The sequence below is a fragment of the Peromyscus maniculatus genome, chromosome 12 (assembly GCF_049852395.1).
Source record: "Peromyscus maniculatus bairdii isolate BWxNUB_F1_BW_parent chromosome 12, HU_Pman_BW_mat_3.1, whole genome shotgun sequence".
NCBI classification, from domain to species: Eukaryota; Metazoa; Chordata; class Mammalia; order Rodentia; family Cricetidae; genus Peromyscus; species Peromyscus maniculatus.
In genome coordinates, this window is record NC_134863.1 from 17,887,978 (window position 1) to 17,911,286 (window position 23,309).

The 23,309-nt window shown below is 40.2% G+C and overlaps 1 protein-coding gene across 2 annotated transcripts; it reads right to left on the minus strand.

The window, feature by feature from the left end:
- Nucleotides 1-1,307: 1,307 nt before the first annotated feature.
- On the minus strand, nt 1,308-23,046 carry Tmem207 (transmembrane protein 207). 2 transcript variants are annotated; one of them, XM_006985089.4, is made up of 6 exons: nt 22,912-23,046; nt 22,387-22,577; nt 20,551-20,588; nt 13,622-13,666; nt 12,670-12,812; nt 1,308-2,366 (listed from the first exon to the last, which is right to left on the minus strand). In XM_006985089.4, exons 2-6 carry the CDS (start codon nt 22,459-22,461, stop codon nt 2,236-2,238), a joined length of 432 nt encoding a protein of 143 aa, XP_006985151.1. In that variant the 5' UTR covers nt 22,462-22,577; nt 22,912-23,046; the 3' UTR covers nt 1,308-2,235. The 2 variants fall into 2 exon arrangements, with proteins under 2 accessions (XP_006985151.1, XP_076404773.1); XM_076548658.1 differs by lacking the exon at nt 22,912-23,046 and having other exon boundaries at nt 22,387-22,648.
- Between the last annotated feature and the right edge of the window lie 263 nt (nt 23,047-23,309).

The following is a 23,309-nucleotide window of genomic DNA, read 5'->3' on the forward strand; positions in this document are numbered from 1 at the left end:
CATATCAAGGCATGGTATGAAGTCGGTGAGTGCATGATTAAACCATGGCACTTCCAGACAGCTGCATACTATTCAGCACTGAATAGAGATGTGCTATCAAGCCACGAAAGACACAGAAGAAACTGGAAGGACTCAGAAGAAACTTATATATTTCTTAAAAACTCTAAAAATCCAAGCAAAAAAGGGGGAGGGGCTACATCTGTTCAAATAAATGCTCCACTGGAAAAGGCAAAACAGGGGAGACAATAAAAAGATTGTGGCCAGGAGTTATAGTGGAGGAAGGGACTTGGGAATACAGAGAATACAGAGTTTCCCAGGACAGTGAAACTGTAAGATATTGCAATGGTGGTGCTGGATGTCATAAGAAATCTACCAATCACATAGAATGTACAACACAACATTTTGTGGTGATATTGTGTTCCCCAATATACCATGCACCCTAATAAATTTATCTGGGGTCAGAGAACAGAACAGCCACTAGACAGACATAGAGGCCAGAAAATGGTGGCACTTATACCTTTAATCCTAGCCTTCTGGAGGCAGAGATCCATCCAGATTTCTGTGAGTTCAAAGCTACACTGGAAACAGCCAGGCATGGTGACTCACACATTTAATCCCAGGAAGTGATGGCAGAAAGAAGAAAGATATTTAAGGTGTAAGGACCAGGAACTAGAGCTGGTTAAGCTTTTAGGCTTAGGAGCAGCAGGATGAGGACCCAGAGGCTTCCAGTCTAAGGAAACAGGATCAGCTGAGGAATTGGCAAGGTGAGGTGGCTGTGGCTTGTTCTGCTTCTCTAATCTTCCAGCGTTCACTCCAACACCTGGCTCCAGGTTTGTTTTTATTAATAAGACCTTTTAATATTCGTGCTACAATATTTCATGATGATGACGTGTCAATGTGGCATCATCAGGTGAAGGGTGCAATACTATGAGACCCTGTACATGTGTGAGTACAGGGAATATGGGAAATATCTCCACTTTCTCCTCAGTATGTACGCAAATCTAAAACTGTTCTAAAACTTTGAACGAGTTTCCTGGCTACTGTGTGGTCAATAGGATACCCGAGAACAAACGTGGGGCTCCTGGACCAGTTTAGATCAATTGTAGGACTCCCGCAAGGACCTACAGAGGTGGTTCATACCGGAGATGTGCTAAGTAGGAAACCTTCAGAGTCTGGAAATTCTAAAACTAGGGTCAAGAAGACTTTCAGACAACACAGTTATATGAAGTAACACAAGTCCTTGGCTGAGCTATAGGAAGGTTGGAAACACTCTCACAAAGCAATTTTGAGAAAAGATTGGAGTTAGGTTTAGTCAAGTTAGATTGACAATCAAGTGGGTAGGTCAATTGTTTTATGAAACAAATTCACTGTCTGTATTCAGCTAGTGTGGAATCTGGCATGGATTTTTTTTTTTTTCCCTGCCTCTGCCAAATGATGCTTAGAAATTTCAAGTTGCTACTTCTTCTGTCAGTCCTCAAGCAGCAAAAGGCATCTATAACAAAGTTTCTTTCTATTCTGCTGCAAATCCTAAGGGACCCAGGAAAGAGTGGGCTCTGGAGTTCACATTCCCCAAGGACAATGACACCCTTCCCCTTCTCTCCCCATGTCACCATTACCCACAGCTTATGTCTTAGGCAGTCTTCTGCTTCTAGGTACACGGTCTCTGTTCTCCAGCTGGGGAGCAGAACTTCCTGTGTTGAGTCTTGCAGTCTTTCCTCTTAATTTCCATTTGTTCTCCTCGGCCAACTTCAAATGCAATGCTTTCTTCCCATTCTCTCATTTCGGCTTTAACCCAATATTCTTCCTCTAGTCACACCTGAATCTATGCTCGAGCCATTGTCAAATTATTTCTGGATTTATTTATTTTCACTGACTCTATTAGAGGCTTGGTGAAGATGGAGATGTTGGAGCATCAAATGATATGCTGTGGAAGGCAGTGGGAAGCTTAATTAATGTACATGATTCCTAGCACCTATTGCTGCCTTCTTAGCAAAGAAAATGTGGTTGTTGTCTAGTCTAAACGTGTAAGGAAGCATTGTTACAGAGTCCACGAATTCACTGTCAAAACATCACTACGGCCATTTTCCCCCCTTCCATCCACTCATTTGTTTGCTAGTATGTTCAGACTCTGTAAGAGACTCCATGAATTTCCACTAAGCCATAGAATTTGCCTAAAACTCGTTGTCTCTATTTACAAATATTTCTAATGTGTTCCACTGTTGATCCTGGCTACAATCAGCTTGTTTTGGGAGCTTCTTCATATGGAGGTGGAGGACCTAAGGCACCAAAACATGGAGCCTGGCACAGTTCAGTGTTTGGTGTAGGAAGGCAGATTCCAGCCGTTGGACTTCCAGCCATTTCTGTACCTGGAACAAAATGCAGGGGGTGTGAGTCACCTTTCAGTCAATGCACGGAGAAGATGAATCTGGCCTTTCTTGCATCACTGGAGAAACAGAAATTTATTTGTGCCCTTGAGAAAAACATTCACAATCACCTTTCTCGCCACACCGATAGCTGAGTCACTACAAGGGGAAAATACCCAGAATGATTTGCTTACACCATTACTGACTAACCCACCTGGAAACTTTACAATGTAGCAACTGAAACCAGAAAGAAATATTCTGTTGGGGACCATGGAGATGATTCCTCTAAACATTAATGCTGTTTTTTGCTAATGCTGTTTCACTAATAGGAAACCCAAGTCTCACTAGGAACATTAGACTACTACTAAACTCCATTGTGCCATATTTAGGTTTTCAAAATACAACAAATACAAATAGTTCGGTGTTTCCTTGTAATAGGTAATAAGCATATTGAGATAAGTGGTGACAAGCTTGCACTTAAAATGCATACATAATAAACACAAAACATTCTAAATAAAAGAAAAATTTTCAAATTGATGTCCTTACATCTAAATCATGTACAATACAGCTGTTAAACAAGCATTTCCTTTTACAAAGTGGTAACCTTGAGGGACCTTGAATTTTTTCCAGTGGCTCTTTCAGAAATCAGGATTGCCTTGAAGGATTATTTTGAGTCACTGGAAAAATCAATAGTAATATTTTATAACCCTCCTTTTTGCATACTTATTATTTTTATCCTGGATATTTATCTAACTCTGAATTACTTTGACATTTTCATATTAACTTTAGCTGAAACACAAGCATTCTCACATATTTACATATTGATTATGTCAGCTTTTAAATTATAATGACTGGGTCATTAGTTCCTCTAGAAACTCTATAGGTCACAAAGTCAAAATTGTTTCTCTCTGTCCTCCAACAGAAGAGGTTCACTAACCTTCCTGAAAGGATTCAGACTTGGTAGCATCTGGAAGAATGCTATATTGCAAAGAATATACCATAGTTACCAGTGAATTCAGAGTACTAGACATTAGCTCACTAAAGGAATCTATATGCACATTATCAAAATGATTACTTTGTATGAATTATGATAATATAGAATCATGTTTTCCACATGTGCATTTGCTTTATTTCATATCTTGATGATCCTTGGTTGTTAGCATTACATGAGAAAGACAGAGATGTATTGAATATATTTTACTTCTTGCTCCAGGATTTTTCTTAGAATGCTTTTGTTTTTTTTAAACTGAATAACCCACCCCTATGCTATTACATTTATTTAGCTCACTTTTCTCTTCTTAAGCAAAAGGATAATGATGGTATCTATCTCTGTAAAAGCAACATTAACTCTCTGGAGATGTGGTGAGGCATTTGATTAGCATGTGCAAGGCCTGAGTTTAATCCCCAGCATTGAAGAAGGAAATCTCAAGGAAACAATGTTTAAAATGAGCCAGGCGTATAGTAAAGGGTTACTGCTCTTACATAGCATCAGATATGGTGCCATGTTAGGAATGTGTAGCAATTTAAATCTGTAACATTATTTTCTTATCAATTCTATATTAATGGTTATTTAGTGATTTAAATCATCATTATCATTATTAGATATGACAAAAATCACTAAATAAAAGTGTAGAAGGTAAAACCTTATGTAGTGCATAATCTTGGACTTGAGGTCAGCTAAGCTGGGGGACTCCATCAGATAGAGTTAAAGCTGATTTTCTACAGTCCCCTTATCTCAGTAATTACCTCCATTCAGAACTCAAGCTATGAACGGTAGCCGTTCTCCTGGTAGACTGCTGCTAATGTACTCAGCACAAAGTCAGAAGTCACTTAGACTGCTGCCTGGGAATGTTTGGCTAGTGGCTTGACACATTTATTTTTTATGTTAGTTTTAATTGATTTCTCCTGCTGACATCAATATTGTGATCCCAGTGATATGATCCTGACAATTGGTCTCTGTGGTAGGGAAATAGTATCTCTTGACTACAAATTTGCCTGTTACTCTTACGGTTGTTATGAAAACCATAGGTGTTTTATTGATAAACTAATTAAACCAATGATCTTCGAAAACTTGGAAACTGAAGATATTACCAATTGTCATCTTTTTTTGAGTATGTTAATATACAATTTCATGTGTCTTGGAGTGGGTGGAGCAAGGGATTTATTTATTTGTTTGCTTATTTATTTAGAGGGCATGTATGGAGGCCAGAGGACAACTTGTGGGAGTCAGCTCTCCTCTCCCACCCTGTGGCTCTCAGGAATTGAACTCATGTCATCAGGCTTGGCAGCAAGCACCTTTACCCAACGGAGACATTTTGCTAGTCTTATGTTTACCTTATAACAAGTTAACTCAGTTTAACAGTATTGAGAAAACCCTATGTCTTTGTCAGAAAACTGTTGGTTGATTTATTTTTCAATTTTATAAAATCCACACATTTATCACTGAGTTACTATAATTAGAGTCTAGATTTCATACATCATTGATAGTAATTCCAACAGATCTGATGTACGTTAACATACTTTTTCTACCTCTCTCATTTCTTACCCCTCATTGGAGCATTGGGAAGTGGGGAAGGAGGAAGTCTCACCACTTTCCTCCTCCAGGCTTTGAACTTACTATGTAGTTCAGGCTGCCCTGGAACCTGCAGCCCTCCTGCTTAAGTCTCCTGAGTGCTGGGATTACGGATATGAATCACCAGGCTTGGCCGTACTCCCGTTTCAGCTCTCCCTCCTCACATAGAGGAATGGCTAACAAGCCTGAATGTGAGCCATCGTTCTGTCATACACTGAGCATGTGGCTTCACCTGTGAACGCCTTTCTCTCTTCGTCTTCAGATTATTAGGAATGGTAGCAAAGTTTTCAGAGTGCCATTGGGAAGAAGAAGTGAAAGTTGAGGTATGTACACGTGGGAAACACGGAATCATCTGCCATTCGCAGGTCTTCCCACAAGTGTGGGAATGAAGCCCGCCCTCTTCCCTTCCAAATATGCCATAAGATACTTACATGTGGAGTATAAACCCTACGAAGAAAATCTCTAACAGATCCTGTGATAAAACAATCCTGAGCCACCTACAGGAATAAAGACTTGGATATGCAAAGGCTTGCTTCTTGTCTACATCCCTCCCGCCTTCCTTTCTCTTTCCAGCTGAGAGCATTCACATTTAATCATGGCTGAAAAAACCAGAAGCTCTTTTTTTTTTCTTCTGAAATATGAAAAACAGAAAGTCATCTGTGAAACTGCAGAAAAAGTCAGGGTTAGAGAGATTGCGTAGCTGGAAGGTAGCGTACCTAGGTCAACAGCCCTAAGAGGCTGGGGCAGAGTGAGCCTTCCTGGAGGGAGGAAAGTCAGAGGTCCTGGTCAGGGACAAGTGGGACCGGTGGAATGAGGACAGGTGGACTGCTACATAGACATCATAGTAAACTGCTGTTGTTTGTTTAAATGTGGACAAAGTTGTCTCTTATACGCTCTTCTAATGAATGCTAGGTCACTTACATACCTTAACTGTCTTCCACTCACCTCCCAAACCTCCAATTTATCTCCCTTCATATCATCAAATGCCTACTTCCTTATTAAAATGGGCTCCTATTCAGCTTTATCACCTTACTTTCCATGAGATCACATATTTACCTTTATTTTTAGAGAATTCATTATTTCTGTTGTGAATACATTGTAAAAGTCACTTGACATTACTTTTCAAACACCAACTAAAACACAATCTAACAAACTCAAATTCTTTTACTTACTTATTTTTTATAATTTAATTTAATTTTACATATCAGCCATGGATTCCCCTGTCCTCTCCCCTCCCGCCCCCCCTTTGCCTTCCCCCCACCTCACCCCTAATTCCTATCTCCTCCAGGGCAAAGACTCCCCTGGGGGATTCAGCTCAACCTGGTAGATTCAGTCCAGTCCAGTTCCCTCCTCCCAGGCTGAGCGAAATGTCCCTGCATAAGCCCCAGGTTCCTATTTATTTATTTATTTATTTATTTATTTATTTATTTATTTTACTTATTTTGAAATCACAGCAATGTCTATTTCACTGTTTTACTATCTTTACATAATGGAATATAATAATAACTTATGGTTGCAAACCTTCTGTACTTTCTGTTCAATTATCCATTAGAATAATTATTAAAATCATAGATAACCTGAAGTTGACAAAAAGTTCAAACAAGTTATCATTTTACGCCTAATTACATAGGAATTAGGGAAAAAAAAAAACAGCTAAATAACTGTAGGATTAAAGCCCGGGAGAAGCAGGAAGGAGTAAGAGAGAAGCTAGCTGGTAGCTGGTGGCACTTGGGAAGACCCAGGGCTGAGTGGATATTGTGGCAGAGATGCTGATGCAGAACTGGACACAGAAGATGGTGTAGGGTCGGAATGAGGATAATGAAGGAAGGAAAACTGCCTAGCTGAGTCTGTGGCTGGAGACGGGAAGAGGAGGTGTGCCCATAGCAGAACAGAAAGGGATGGTTTGAAGTCTCTATGAAATGAATCCATGCCAGGCGATTTTCACACATCCAACGAAGATTCTTGCTCTACTCCTTTAACTGCTGCCCTTCTTATTCCTTCTATTCTCTGGTAACCCCTGTTCCTGCTGAGATGCTGTATGAGTACTGCCACAGCCAAGTACCTCTAGCTGGGTGCCTTTATCAGCAGAATTTTTTTTTTTTCCCTCATGACCCTGAAGGAGACACTCAGGAACAAGCGTCCGTAGCTCTCTTGTCTTGGGAAGTCTCCCTCCTCAACTTGCAGATGACGTCATCTTCCCCTTGTGTCTTCACAGTATCCTCCCTCTGTTCCTGTCTGGGGACTAATTAACATCCCTTCAGAGGGATGCTAGTCAGACTGGATTAAGATCCACACTTGTTATACAATTTTAATTGAACTGCCTTTCTCAAGGCTGTAACTCCAAATAGTTTCATACTCAGAGGTACTAAGTGTTGTGGGATAATCTTTTTGTATACCGTGAAGATGTGTCTCAGTCTAGGCACCTTGTGATTTGTATAATAAAGAGCTTAATGACCAATACCTTGGCAGGAGATAGTAGGTGGGACTTCTGGGCAGAGATAGGAACTTTGGGAAGAAATTAGGTGGGATCTGCCAGCCGGACACAGAACAAGTGGGACACTCGGTACCAAAGAGAAGTAATGAGTTACATGACAGAATGTAGATTAGTATAAAAGGGGTAATTTAAGTTTTAAGAGCTAGTTGGGAACAAGCCTAAGCTAAGGTCAAACTTCCATAATTAATAAGAAGTTTCTGAGTCCTTATTTTGGAGCTGGTGGTCCAAAGAAAGTCCAAACACAACAAACCAATAGTGTGGGCGCCATGGGCCCTGGCCCCCGACTGGGAGTGGCTGCGGCCTTGCTTGCTTGACCTTGATCAGATGTCCTCCCTATTCGGATTCCCTGCCGGTATCCACCCTTCTGAATGCTTGAGGGAAGTTCCTTGTTGTGTATCCTGCATTTGGGGCGTTAACTACTTAGATGCTAGATTGTAGAACATTGAGTCTGGAATGTAGACCATTGACAGCGAACTTCTGCCCTCCGGGGGTTCCTCCATTTGTGCTGTAAGCCTGTGCGTATTTAAGGTTTCTTCCCTCTTTCAATAAACGGCATTCGACATCCAATCGTACGAATGACTCGCTGTCTTTTGTCTCTATTCTTTAATCCGCAGCCCTTCGCTCAGACATGGTGAACGGGTATTGGTAACGCGGGCGTTACTGCTACACAATAGGACCTGATAAGATGAATTTAATGGGTACACAAAGAGGCTCACAGCAAGCTATAACAGAGGGATTATTTCTTCCTCTCCCGTGAATAATGAACATATATAGCAAGCATGGACACAAAAGGGAAGATCGAGTGCAATAAATGTCAAGGTCTCTTCTGTTGGACCTAGTGGCTACATAGGGGGCTTGTGACTCTAGACGACTTCATTCAAGGGCATAGGTGTTGGGGGGAAGTAGGTAGTATTTGTTTATCTGAGCACTGAGTCAACAGAGTGCTGTGAAAAGATGCCATCACTGAGCCACGAGATGCTCCCGGGGTCTGCAGTGTTTCACCAGGGTCCCAGGGACATTTCTCAGAGTTGGCATCTCATCAGACGTCGCTATGGACTGTGCTGACAACACCCTCCTTAAGTACACTGTGTATATATATGGACACAGAGCCCTGTGCCTACTCTCCTTCTCTTTAGTATTTCTAATCAAACAAATTGGCAACCTGAGCGATATAACATTGGCAGGAAATGCATGTGTATAAAATTGCCTATTTTATACATTTTTGTAGTAGTAAAGTTCAATCAATTCCAGCCTTTAATAATCATAAAAAATTTTCTTCTTGGCTTTTCGTTCTTGAGGGCAATGTTTGTGAGATCCTGAGAGTGAAACCTCTGCCCCTTATGTCAGAATGACAGAGCAATTTCAATTAATATATGCAATAAGTAGTGATATTAAAGTGAAATAACTTCTAAAAAGATAAAATAAAGGTCCAGGAGGAAATGGAGGTTAATACAGCAGTTGTACTGTGGCCATTAAGATGTTTCCAGTGGCTTACTTCCCACATCCTGTGTCCACGGGGAACATCCTCTGTGTGTCAGAGATGGCAGAGAGTCAGGAGCCCTGTTCTGTATTCTAGTTGCTCATCAGTGTCGTTTATGTGATTTCTATTTATTTATTCCCTCTTCTTAATAGTGGATGTCAGGAAAACTGAAAAATGCACTCCCATAACCTCGGAGTAGGCCCATGAATCACTCAGTGTGGACCCGGGCTAGGGCTCCGGCTAGGGCTCAGGCTAAGGCTCGGGCTACGGCTGTGAGCACATGATTTGTAGGAGTTGTAGAGATAGGTATGGTTGTTTTGATCCTTCCTGGATCTTGCAGGAACCTCAGGATCAAGAAGGGTTTTTATTTCCTGGGAGAGTAAATACGAAGAAACATAACAGACGTGTTCAGAGTGTGAAAATACAATTACAGTTTTATCTACTATGTAAATACAGTGTGGGTCCAGGCAGCAAATTGTCCCAAAATATCAATTCTCTGGAATTTACTTCCTGAAATTGCTAGTTGGCACTCCCTAGAATGACAGAGAATGCACTGTCTAAATTACTTTCCTGTATTTTGTTCCTGAAAACAGAAATAAGAAGGCCCAAAGGCACAGCTCTAGGTCAACATTTGCATCAAAGACGGCCTTCTCAGGAAGGTGAGCAACTCGGACAGGCTGGGGGAGGGGCAGAAGAAGGTAGGGCTGCTTTCTGCCCGCTCTGAGCTGGCTAGAGAAATATCCTTGAGAAGAAGCAGCCGAGCCCAGTGTCTTCCACAATACACAGCAGCAGAAGAGACATCGCAAGAGGGTTTAAGTGTTTCTTTAAAAGTAAGAACCAGAAGCTTTACTAGCCGGCTTGGGAAGAAAGGCTGGAAAATGGCAAGAATTAAGATTCTATAATATAATCCCTACCATCCGGGATAGGTCTTTAAATATCTGAATGCTGAGATGTATCATGGGATGAGTTGGCTAGGATATGAGCACTCACACCTAATTTGTATAGCTAACTATCCCCATTTCATAGCAAAGCTCTACTAATATATTAACTAGGGGGTGGGGGGGCAGACAGATCTTCTCTAAGAGAACTGATGAGCACTCTCTGGAGATGACATTTATGAAATAGAGATAAGGTTGGAAAAGTCTCAAACTATCGCTCAGGACTTGGTAGAACCGAAATAAATATTAGCTTTTTTAGAAGACAGTTTCTTTCTGGTATTTGTTTATTTATGTTTATAATGACTTCAGCCTAATACAGAGCTTGTAATTCTAAGGCTCAGGTCTTCGAGACATCTATGCATATTATTGTTATGTGTTAGATTTAATGTTTTTCTTCCCCAACTCTGAGGCTGTACAAGAAAATTCAATAGCAGATATGTGAGCCGCCAAGAACACCACACAAGGATGGCTAGAGCAGCAGTCTTGTAACAGAATTGTAACAGAATCATCAGGCAGTATGATGTTGAATATACAGGAGACTTTTCATAAGGTTGAAGGTAGCCTAATGGAAGTGTTCTCCTCCGAGGGAGGGAAGAGTCGAGACAATAAGGCTGTGTGCTCTTCTTTAGGAATAAAAGCTTACTCGGAAGAAAGAACATTACATTTATTAACTAACTCTATTTAAATAAAGAAAAGGAGATCAATACTTCCATGCATATCCCTTTGACAAACATTTTGTTAGGTTAGTGACCCTAATTCCCTTGATGCCACATGAAAAGTAATTTTTATTTTAGGAGAAAAATCTATTTTTTTTTATTGTAGAATTTAATTATCCTTCCCCAAACAACAATTTCTCAGGTTGATAGTGTCTTTTCCTTGTTAAGTAATGACTTCATGCTGAGAAGCATATAAACAAAAAGAATCACTAAATATTTTTCTTTTTAATATGTTTTTGTTAATTCTTTGATAATTGCATTCATCTGTACATGATAATAATTACTCTAACTCCTTGTGGAAACCGCTCCCAAGTCCACCCCCACCTCCCCACCCACTTGCAGATCCACATCTCCCTCACTACGTACTTTCAACTTTTTATCCTTTTTAAAAAAATTTATTTATTTATTTATTTTTTTTACTAACCCACCGAGTGAGTCTCTTTTGTGCTGCCTGTGGGAGGAGACCATGCCCTGGAGCATGACTGGCCTACCAGGGACCACACCCTTTGAAACTGTTAACTGTCAACAGCTCCCCATCTAGGAGCAGGGTCCTGTGCAGGCAACCACAGCGCTTGTGAGTTGATGAGTGCGGTGGTCCTGTTGTGCCCAGAAGACACTGTTTGGTTCTGGTCCTTCCTGGCCTCTGGCTGGTGATCTTTTGGCTCTCTCTTCTGCAGTGATCCCTGAACATTGGGAGGGGGTGATGTCGATGTCCCCCTTTGTGTCTGAACACTCCAAAGATGCTTAAGAATCACTAAATCTCAAGAGCACTACATGTTCAAGTTAAATCCTCTTAGCTTATTTTTTACTCCTTCAACATAGTTGTTTGCTTTTCTATTTTATATATCGAAAATTCCACATTGGCCCAAGTTTCTGAAAGGTAGTTAAGTTAGTTTTTATCAAGAACTCTTTGGGTAACTGTGTGGTAAAGTAAAATCTAGGAGGGAAAAAATCTCACCATCTCTGGGTGAAAGGACTGTGCTTAAGGGTTAAGAAAGGATTATCAATTGTAGCCACTTGGAAACAATCAAGAGATAAGTGGTTTCCACTCGGCTTACTGACTGATACAAATAATTCTTTTTCCTTTTTTTAACCCTAAATGAAAACTGGAAGATGATGGGCAGGGCATGATTTGGGATAGACAAGATGAGTGCCAGCGGATTCGGGATTCCTTGGTGTTTCTGCAGAGAAAGTACACCACTATTGACTTTCGTCTGCCCGATGCTGATGGTTTCAGACTCTGCACTGGCAACTGATACTTCAGAAAATATGGCTCAGTGTCACTTCCGGTGAGTTAAATGAGTTGGCAAAGGCTTAATGATTAAGATTCGAACTACGGCATAGGATCCAGGGACATCAAAGCCAAGAGATGCTCTTCTGAACTGTAAGCCCTACCACTCACTTGAAGTGTTCATTTCCTCAAATTTCTATTTGTGGGGGTCCCAAAACAGCTTGATCACACAGCTGCCATGACAAGCTTACTGGCAGGTACCACCCAGTCCCCAGGAAAGGCCATAAACTGACCCCACCCGGGGAGGGCCAGCATCTAAGAGGAAATACCTGACATTCCAAACGTTCCATTCCTACCATTATAAGATATCACCCAGTGTCCTTTAGCCCAGGCACACATCCATTTCCCTTTTACCAAGATGTCCCTAGCCTTTCAGGGCCCTGAACCCTGGAAATTTCCTCACCCCCCAACCTCTGCTATGATTAAAAACCCCTCCCTGCCTGGCCCCCAACTCTCCAATCCTACCCCTGAGTCGGACTCACTGAGGGTCCAAAACCGAGCAGGCTTGAATAAAGGCTCTTTGATTTTACATACGAGATTCAGTCTCTGTGGTGGTCTTTTGGGGTCGCCATGATCTGGGCATAACACTCTTCATTTGCTGATTGAAAAAACTGCTTAGCCTCTTTTGCCATTCTCTGTGAGTCAGTGAGGCATATTTCTTCTCTGTTGTCTCTTTTCTTCTTGTATGGTCTCTCTTTAATACATGTCTTCGAGTCTCCAAATAGGTATGCGTTTTTTATAAGTGTATAAATGTGCTTTCAATGATAGTTTTTCAATGTTTCATAGAGGAATCCAGAAGTATGCAGACAACTCACCATAAATGAGATCCAAGTCTCCAACAGCAAAAACAGCCACGGTGCGTCTGGGAGAGTCAGTTCGGCACCTTTTCAGCCAGCACTGGAGACAGAGAAGCACAACTCCACAGAGGAGAACCGCCAAGAAAATCAGCAGTAGGAACCTGGCCGCAAAAGTAATGGGGGAGAATGAGGTGGAGCATGTAGGAGTTGGAGTTTCTGGAGGTGCCGGGGAAGTATGCAAGGACTCAGCTAAGCTTAAGTGCAAGCAAACCGAAATGCCGAGTTCGTGGGGCAATCCACTACCATCCTACCCTGCCAGTGCAACTGGAGGTCTTCAGGCAGGGTTGGTACTGATAGTTGGTGACAATCATTTCTTCCTTGAAAACTAGAAGATTAATCTAAAAAGTGAAGTCTTCTCTGCTTCCTTCTTTTTTCCGTTTTTTTTCTTTTTATTCAACATTCTATCCACTTAATTAGCATTTAAACAAATGTAAATATCTGAGATATTGGGGCTAAGGATTCAAGATAGAAAAGACAGTGTCTCTGCCTTTGAGGAATTGAGTATTTTATTAACAGAATTGCTTAGTGTTAAGTTTGGAAGGTACAAAAGTTGTGATTTAGGGAATTAGAAGAACTGTTTTAAATTTTCTGGAGGAGTATCTCATTAAAGACACATTTGGCTATGTTGAATGGGTTTTACCACCAGAAGTGGAAGAATAATTTAGCAAGATTTCAAGAGGGGACAATTATTTTATCATTAACAAACTCGAGTTATAGAATAAATTCAGTCTTGGAAAACAATAGACTCTTTATCACAGGAGGCGTTTACCAAATACTGTCCTGATATTGATATTTCTACAGCTGTTGACTCACACTCCCCTAAATTTCCCTGCAGCTGTTGACTGCACTTGCTGTTTCAAATTATCTAGGAGACCAAACGTTTTATAAAACAATCTGAGGAAATCCTTACCAGATATACCAGCCATCAGGATGTTGGTTATCATAGTTTACACACCTAGTAATAAAGAAAGAGCATAAGTGTCTAATTCTACACAGCTAAAGACTATTCTTTGGTGCTTTAAACTTTATACTCAACACATCTATTTTCCTATAATATTCGGCTGCTCAGGGCCCTACAGATCTGTCCCCAATAGACTAAGCGAATATTTTCCCCATGTCTACTTCATTCAAGGTCCTGAGAAGACAGGGAAGTTGGAAACCACTAGACAGACGTGCAAAGAAAATGCTTCATTGCAATAGCTTCGATTCTAAAAGCAGATAGACACCCCCCCCCCAAGGTCTACTTGTTTATTTAAAGTGTTTTGTTTTTTTTTTCCACTTTACATACCACCCACTGTTCCTCCTTCCTCCCAGTCTTGTCTTAAGCATGGAGAAGTTAGTGTGGAGGATTTTAAGGATCAAAATGCCAGAGGTGTTAGGCAGATAATCATCCTACCATTCTCATTCTGCTTTTCTCAGATACCCAGAGTAGAGCCCTTTGTAATTCAAATTCCCTGAGGAGGGTTTATAATCTCTGGGATTAACTTCTAGGGTGTGACCATGCATATATTATTCAATTCAGAGTTCCCCTCTATTCGGGGAAGTAGGGTACATTGAATGCCAAGAGACTTCTTTAAAGACCTCAATACACAGAGGTTGTCATGGCTTCCTCAGCATGCGCCATATGAATGACTGGAACCCAGAGCCTGATCAGCTTCGGAGATGCAGCCGTTTTTAGTCTTGTTATCTTCAGGCCACATTAAAGTCATTTTGAGCTTGAAAGCATTCATCAACTATGGCTCCCAGCAGCCTCCAGGAGGTGGTGCACCTGGTGTTCCATGACGGTAGTCAGAAGTCATGTGTGACATAACACCATGGATTTTTTTTCCCCAACTTAGAAGACAAAAAAGATTTCAGTGAGGCAGAATTTGACTTAATTTTGATTTTTTTGAACTTTGAATTTGAGATTCGTTTTCGGTTTTCAGTTTTGGATACCTGCAGTTGCTAGAACAGTTCATAAACACAAGTGGCTAAGAGAAAAAACGAAGACTCAAATGTAACATTAAAAAGGTGCCCAAGAGGCCGAGTCGTGGTGGCACTCCACCGTTAGTCCCAGCCATCGGGGGAGTTCCAGGCCAGCCTGGTCTACAGAGTGAGTCCCAGAACAGTCGGAGCTACACAGAGAAACCCGGGCTAGAAAAACCAAACGGCAGACAAACAAACAAATGGATCCTGAGCAAAGTGAGTATAAGCACATGATCTTGAAAATCATCGGAGGCACATCTTAGAAGCGGACATGATCTCTCATTACTGGTTCTGTGGACCGAGGTCAGGTGCAAGTGCTTGTGTGGTGAATACGTTACCAGCTGAGCACAAAAAATGACAATAAGAATCAAACCACCCGTGTAAAGCAGGAGCCAGTTCACACATAAGGAGTCTAGTTGGTCTCATAGAGACATAAATTATCACATGTAAATTATATCCTTTGAGGTCGTGTGGTATTTTTACAATTTATATATATATATATATATATATATATATATATATATATATATATATATCTTTTGTAGTCATAAAATTCTAAAGTACTGATTGCAAAAAATCTTAAAAACATAGTATGCTACTTAAGCTATGCTGTCCTAACCCCAAAACAAAACAGGAACTCTTGTTTTAGACGCTTGACCTGAGCTCCTAGCTAGGAATATGGAGCATTTCATCTTTCTTTAAATAAAAATCTCCATTTCTATTCTTTTCCATTTAAGATGGTCCGCATAACTTAAAGCCAATTATAAATACCAAGTATCTCAATTGTCAATTGCACCTTTTGAGCCATTTAACCTGGATTTCAGTGTTAACACACACAACCTCATTTCATTTTCTCCTTCTGAGCCCTCTGCACCCCCTGGTGGAGGTTCTGATAAACAAAAGGTCAGGCAACCTCACTGTGGAAATGAAGTCATGGCTTATTTTCACAATGTCCAGCATTGAGGGAACATTTATTTCATTCTGATCATTTCACACATGCAGACCTGATATCCAGAGTGAGGACAGACATCGGTTCCTGAACTTGGAGAATTCTGGAAGAAGCCTACAGAGTTATTCAGGAGGAAGTCTTAGCTGGCAGATGGCGCTTCTGACAGTGAGGATATCCTTCCTTGGATTCCAGTCCTTTTCCAAACTGTGTTTATCAAAAGCAACTTTTGAGCTCTTAAGTGCATGCTAACAATATTATAATTGCTCAGATTTTAAATGTAATATTTTCAGAGTAGGAAGAGTTTGCATTCTTGAAAATAAAGTTATCATTGAAGAACAGTCAGCCTAGGAGGCTGATATTAGTTGTAAACCAACCACCAGTCCATTTGCAAAGAAAGAGACCACGGAGTGCACAGATCGAAATAGGGCGGCCATATTACACTGGTGTCCCAAAGGCTCAGGGCTCATCATGGAAGTGGGGCAGGCAGAAAGGGTATAAGAGCCAGGGGGAGTGTGTCTGCAGTGAAATAGTATTTGATGGATGTGGCAGATAGACACAGTAGCTCACAGTGGTTGGGACTGCATGAACAAAACATGCAAAATATTAAGCCAGACAAATTCCCAGCATGAATAGGGAATGAGCTCACGAAGTCCCACCCCTATGTTAGGAGTTATTGACAGTGGTTAGCTACTGAAGGAGGAGAGTCACTTCTCTTCAGGCCTGCAGGCCCTGAGAGACTGCTCACTCTCTAGGAATTCCAGTCCCACACCCATGCACATATAGGCAGCATTAAATGAACTCAATGGATGTGAACAATCCAGAGAGTGAACGAGAGAGAAAGGAGAAGGAAGCACAAAAACTTGGAAGGGAAAGGTAGAAGAATTGGAAGTGTAGATTGGATTCAAACACATTATATGAAATTGCATGAATATTTTGTTGTTGTCTTTTGGAGACAGGCTTTCTCTGTGTAACACTTCTGTCTTTTCTAGACCTTGCTCTGTAGATCAGGCTGGCCTAGAACTCACAGAGATTGGCCTGCCTCTGCTTCCCAAGTGCTAGGGTTAAGGGCATGTGCCACCACCACCCAGCTGAATATTAAATAAGACTTTTAACTAAAAGTTTTCAAGAAAAAAGGAAAAGATATGTGGAAAAATAAGAGTTATAGCCGGGTGGTGGTGGCCTTTAATCCCAGCACTCGGGAGGCAGAGGCAGGCGGATCTCTGTGAGTTCGAGGCCAGCCTGGTCTCCAAAGTGAGTTCCAGAAAAGGTACAAAGCTACACAGAGAAACCCTGTCCTGAAAAACCAACCAACCAACCAACCAAACAAACAAACAAACAAAAAATAAGTTACTAACAGATTTAAGGAAACATTTGCAGTGATTATAATTCTCTTCAAGTAGATGTCAAAGGAAATTGCTCTATGAACCAGAACATGTAGGCTTGTCTTTATTTGGATGTTGTGGAATGGTTCCTGCTTACACAGATGGCTAGACTGGTCCTTACTGTTCTTTGTGCTGTAAGTCTATGGACTGAAGCTGCAAATTCATTAATGTGGTAACTTGGAGAACCTCAGAGAGCTGATGCACTGCTGCTCTGCTGATATCATCCAGAGTTTCCTACAGCAGAAGCTGTGATGGATGGGTGCATAGCTTCCTGTGGAATTCTTTACTTTCAAACTCCCAGGGACATAAGGAGGGAGCACATTTCTCTGCTCCTCCTGTAAAATTGAGGAGACTCAGTCTGAGGTGAAATGACTTGTGTGGCATAGCTTTTTGGGGAGATGCAAGAACATGAGTAGAAATGATCTGGCCATGGAGCCCTGTCCTTTAGCACCCTGTGATACTGCAAGTGGGAACCTCAGGCTTCATATTTCCATATGCAGTTTACACCCAGAAGCTCGTTCCAAAATGCTTTAAAGGAATGATGGGAAAGAATTGAGGGGCAAGTTCAGGGAGAGTATCTGAAAAGAAAATAGGCCAAGAGTGACATCAGTTTGCTGACTGAATGCAGAAAATCTCATATAAAACAGCAAGGTGGGGCTGATCTCTGACTCTGGCCTAAGCTTCCCGCAGTTAATAGGAGAGAAAGAAGGTCATATGGAGAGGAATGAAGTGAAGAGTTGCTCGTCAGTTGTACAATTACTCCTTGTATAGAAGCCAAAAGAAAATTCTGCTAATAAGAGGAACAATGTCTTTATAGTACTCTTAGAATAAATGAAACAACCAATTTCACTTTTTTTCTTTTGAAAACTAAGTTCTCAACATGAGTCAATGTGCAATTCAACTATAATAATTCGGAAGTGGGTAAGGGGGAAATTGTATTATCTAAAACTTGACCGTAAACTGCATGATCTCCACAAAAAGCACGGATTGCTTATCCTTCAAGTATTTCACCAAGTATGTAAGAAATTGCATTAAAAGTTGAATATGAATATGTCTTTGCAGTAAAAATACGGGGCATTGAATTCTCCGTTCTGGGTAGAAGTTCTGCCTTTTATTTGTTTTCCTACTTTATTTAGTTATGTCCTTACTTTCTGTGACAGGGTCTCACCACATAGCCCAGGCTTTTCTTGCACTGATTTTGTAGTTTAAGCTAGCCCTGACTTGAGATGCCTCAGCCTCCCCTCAGAGTTCTGGGATTATAGGCATGCACCATCACACCTTGACCTTTTCCTACTATTAAACAAAATGTTTAACCCACTGAACCAAACAAATTGCTGACATCTCATTAGGTAATCTATTCATGTAATTAATTTATAAAGTCACTTTTTATATATGTATATATATAAAACATTCATATTTTGTAAATCACTATGTACTCTCTGACAGCATAATTGGTTATTTACAGGGAGAGGAATGGATTAAAAGCACAACTAATTAAAGTGAAAGGGGTCTGCCTCATGTTTCATTTCATACAATCAATTATAGTATTCAGATTTTATACAAAGCACAACAATGTATTATTTACACTAAAATTTCAGCTACAAATACAAAAAAAAGAGTAATTCATATCACAAAAATATCCAGTATTTAAAAACAAATTTAAGTGGAACTAATTAGTTGATCATTTTATAATTCATGTAAACTGTTTTGGAGAATCTTGGAGTGTAAAAGTTGAGGCAGTAAAAAAAAAATGATATCTAGCTAATCAGAACCTTCCTTCTCAACTGGGCCTCCACCCGAGCAAGCCTCCCCTTCCCCAGCACTGTCCCTCCTTATTTTTGTTCCATCCAAACATAAATCTCCTTCTTAGTGTTGATTTGCACGTGAACTTTGGGCCAGCCTTTTTTCTCTCTTGTTTTTCCTTTCTAAAAGATGTTAAGAGTTAACCACACCTATAGATCTTTTTTACCTGTAATCTAGTGGATTTGTATTACTCTTTATCCCAAAAACTGCTATTGGATGATGCTAATCTTTTAGCCAAGTACTGTATTTTTAAAATAATTGTCTCAGATCATAGAAATGAGCCTAAATTAAAAGTCCTTCGGAAAAAGAAAATCTTGTTTAGATATGGAACTTTTGCTCTCTCCTACAGTAGTATGTCTTTTTTTTTTTAGACTCATCCAACTAACACTGCTTTGTGCAAGGCATTTTGCACAAAGGACTTTGTCCATCGTCAATAGATTGACTTCTTTTATACTATTCCCCTGGAATACCAGCCACTTCCTTGTCTTTTCTACCTTTCTTTCCTGCTATTTTGAATGTTAACTGAGGCAGTTTCTGATTTTTACTCAACAGAAAATAAATGAGGGTAAATATAACAGATGCTGAGATGTAAAATGGCTTACTAAAGAAAGTTTATATTTAAGCATCATTTAAAACTGTGCTGTGGACTTGATTATCCCCCTCTTCACAGTTTATTCTATATAAAGGGAAAGCAGTAACCCCAGAAGCAGTGATGCAGCTTATAGGCTTCCCAGTATCATCCCTCCTTGTCGTATTGACTGGCTAGTAGAGTCAACATTTAAGGCTCTTCCCAATCATAGGAGTCTATTATTCTGGGTCAAAGGCAGAAAATTAAGGAGGCAAGATGTGGGCAGCCTTGAACTTCAGAGTCAAGCAAACACTACGAAAAAAACTGCTCAGTCACAAGCAGCAGAAGACAGAGCATAATAGTAGGTCCAAAAATTAATGTAAAGAAACAGCAATAGAAGGGACGGACACACACACACACACACACACACACACACACACACACACACACACACACACACTGTTGACAAGGTGATCTGAAACAGTGAATGATTCCAGGGCTAAGGACAACTCCCTCTCGGCCCCGTCTCTTTCTTTAGAGGCAGTGCCCACAGACAGGGCTTTGAGAGGATGAGGCCATGATAATTGAAAACAGCTGGCTGGCAGAGTGCTGCACCCAGAACACAGCACTTGGCAGAAGTGCTTTTTTGACACTTGCACTCAGCCACACTGCATTACAGCTCCCATTCATCATCATCAGCATTATTAATGGCACCTCCTCATCTCCTGAACAGAATTCTGAGAACCATTAAGTCTCCAAAAGTAAGGAGATGAATCAATTATTCACATAATTTGCATCTGATGCCCTTTGAAATGCACACGTAACACAGGCTAAGATCTGAGTTCATTGGTTGTATTTGAAAAGGAACTGTTTTGAAACCATTCCTTGAAATTGCCATACTTATGAGTGTGGGGGCAAGGGAAGAGGACATCACAATTCTTCTGTGGCCTAACAACCTCATAACCTCATAGTAGGAGAACTCAAGAGCCTACACACCTGCAGATAGCTCTATTATTTTTATTATTCAGCAAAGTGATCATAATGGCAATAGCATTTCCTTTTTTTTTTAGAAATCATGATATTTTTTTACCTTTGGGCTTTTCAAATGAGTTTGATTCTTTGTAGTTTTCAAATGCTAAATAAAAACATGAAATATCTTGTTATTTACTTACATTTCATTTTCTTCACACGATAGATCTGAGAGCACCAGCTGAAACACATATTTAGAACAATAAAATCCAAACATTTTATCGGTCTAATCCTTTAATGAAAGCAGTGCCTGGAGACAGTGTGATTTTACATCTTTTTTTTTTTAATTAAAAGCTCTGCAGCATAGTTTATTGTTGGTACACAGAGGTTTAATTGGGAAAAAAATTCTCTGGGTAGATTCTTAAGCTCAGCAAGAGCAGGAGATCCACTAAAATTCCTCTGCATATCCCAAGAGATGGATCAAAACAGTATTTTGTTTTCTCTGTAGATTTTGCTTGATCTAGAGAGTCATGGACACCCTTGAATTTCTTTGTTTTCATATTTTAGTGAGAGGGAGGAGAGTCATGATTTGAGTACTATTTTCATGCAAAGGAAAAACTTTCCCAGTCATGGGAAAGGGAAGTCAACCATGCTGGCATCAACAGAAGTTAAACATATGTAAAAAAGGGGTGACTTTACCACTGAGGTTAATTTACGGTCACATGATATTTCTGTTTGGGAAAAACTCATAAAATAAAATTTTCTCCTTATCAAAGAGGAAAAAAGAAATAACCTTTGAGGGGCCCAAACCCTAAGCATTCTAACAAAATTATCTTAGTTCTCAGTGTTGAACCTTAGAGGAGGCTACAACATTTCACACCAACAATCACAAGAAAAGAGATGTTTCTTTCTGGAGACTGTGTTAATTCATAACTCTATGAATTAAGATTCCTTTGTACAATGAGAAGACTTTTCAAACATTACTCGCACGTAGCCTTGAGGGTGGGTGAGGTCAGGTGAAGCCTTTACTTTTCCAGACTACCATATATAAATACAAGTACAAGTAAGATATTACAAAATTTCAAGTGATAGTCTTTGGATTTTTGCATGGGGTCTGTGTTTCCCCCTTGATCCCAAATGTGCCTTTTTCAGCACCTAGTATTTATGCCAGATGGAGCAATGGATTGACCATCAGAGAGCATGATAATGAACAATTTATAAGCACAGAAAATGAGTTGCATTCTCTTCTGCTGGAATGCTGCAAAGAGATTTGCATACTAACCGAGAGGAAAATGAACATTCAAATTCTGTCTATAAAGAAACTTGGTTTATGAGTAGATGCAACCATTTGGAATCTCACTTAGCAGATAAAACAGATTAAGCCAGCATTTTCCTTTCCAGTCACCTCCTAGTCTTCTCATTCTGCTGTACTCCTACTGGAGTGCATGATATCTCATTATTACTACTGAACTGCCAATGTATTAGCTGCTGGTCTCCCAAGTTGTTATGAAATAGTGAAAGGAGGGATTAATACGCTGTAGACCTAAATCTTTCAGATGCATTACATTCAAGTAACAGAGACACAAGAATGCCATTATTGGTTAGAAAGAGATACAGGCACAGAGTGACCACATAAACCCTAAAATGCTTCTTTCTAAAGAAGTTGGAACTGAAAAACTGTCAAGAGTCCGGTGAGTTGAAGAAATGGATAAATATTTTTCTAAATTAATATAGCCATAGCATCTCTGTGTCAACAGCACTGCTGAGTTTAAAAACATCCCAAAGCATAACAAAGTAAAGTAAAGGATATATTGCATCACTTAGTTCCACAGCATTGCAGCTAAATAACAAAGAAATGAGTCTAAGGTCTTGAATGTTTTGTTTTTCAGTCTTGGAGCAATAAATAACACAACGCACAAGATGCTAGCAACACCTGGAAGGGAACATCTTTTATGTGCCGGAGTTACACAAAGGACAAACCCGCAGCAAATCAAGCCTGTAGAGAACCCCAGAAAGCTCCCAGAAGTATTGATGGTTACCTGGAACAGTGGCAAACACAGGCTTCCTGCTGTTGGGATTTTGGAAGTGGCCCAGAAAGGACTGGATCTTGACATACTCAAAGGAATGATCTGCCCAGACACAGTGGCTTGCTCACTCTGATGAACTCTCCCAAAATCTGTTAGCTGCTCTATGCTATGTGTCCTGCCGCAGTATGCATTAATGATGGACTCTGTGACCAATAAAGGGCATCCAGGGACAGAATGTTAGGTTCATGCTCTCTGGTACTAAGAGCTCAAGGAGTTTACGGTCAGAACTCTGGTACTGTTTGTCAAGGCTTTTAAATGCTGACCTGTAAAGCCAGCTGGCTGTTTGAATAACTTTCAACATTCAAGCACATTTTTTATTCCAGGGAACATATGAGGTCTTTTTCTTTTCTCTTCTCTTCTTTTCTTTTCTTTTCCTTTTCTTTCCTTTCTTTTCTTTTCTTTCTTCCTTCATTTCTACTTCCCTCCCTCCCTCCCTCCCTCCCTCCCTCCCTCCTCCTTTTAAACAAAATCTCTTACCTGGAAATATTGCTTCAATGTTTGATGCTTTACAAATCTCATCCTTGAACTTCTTTTCCTACATAACATTTTGAGTAGCTGTTGACCTCAGGCTTGAGTCTACAATGATCAGATTAGCTTGTTTAAAATGTAGAACTGAATGGTATTGTAAAATAAAATAAAAGGAAAAAAATTGGAAATACAATGAGAAGTGATAGATATGGAGAAACATCCTTTCATATGTAATTTAAAATACTAGAAAGTAATTATTGGGCATTATCTACTAAATTAAAGAGCACCATTTGGCCAAGACTTTACCTTCGTAGAATGTGTCCTATACCTTTAAATTGTTTAAACCTATATACGGTTTATAGTAATTTGCAATGCTGTCTACTAACATCAAATTTCCATCAACACGA

What these genes read in the sequence shown, in the direction of transcription:
- Tmem207 (XM_006985089.4), bottom strand. Translation starts at nt 22,461, where the DNA reads ATGTCAAGATCCAGTCCTTTCTGGGCCACTTCCAAAATCCCAACAGCA. An exon ending in TGTGTTTGCCACTGTTCCAG is followed by an intron (nt 20,589 to 22,386) that starts GTAACCATCAAT and finishes TATGTGTTTCAG; the next exon opens with CTGGTGCTCTCAGATCTATC. An exon ending in TCGTGTGAAGAAAATGAAAT is followed by an intron (nt 13,667 to 20,550) that starts GTAAGTAAATAA and finishes CTTTATTACTAG; the next exon opens with GTGTGTAAACTATGATAACC.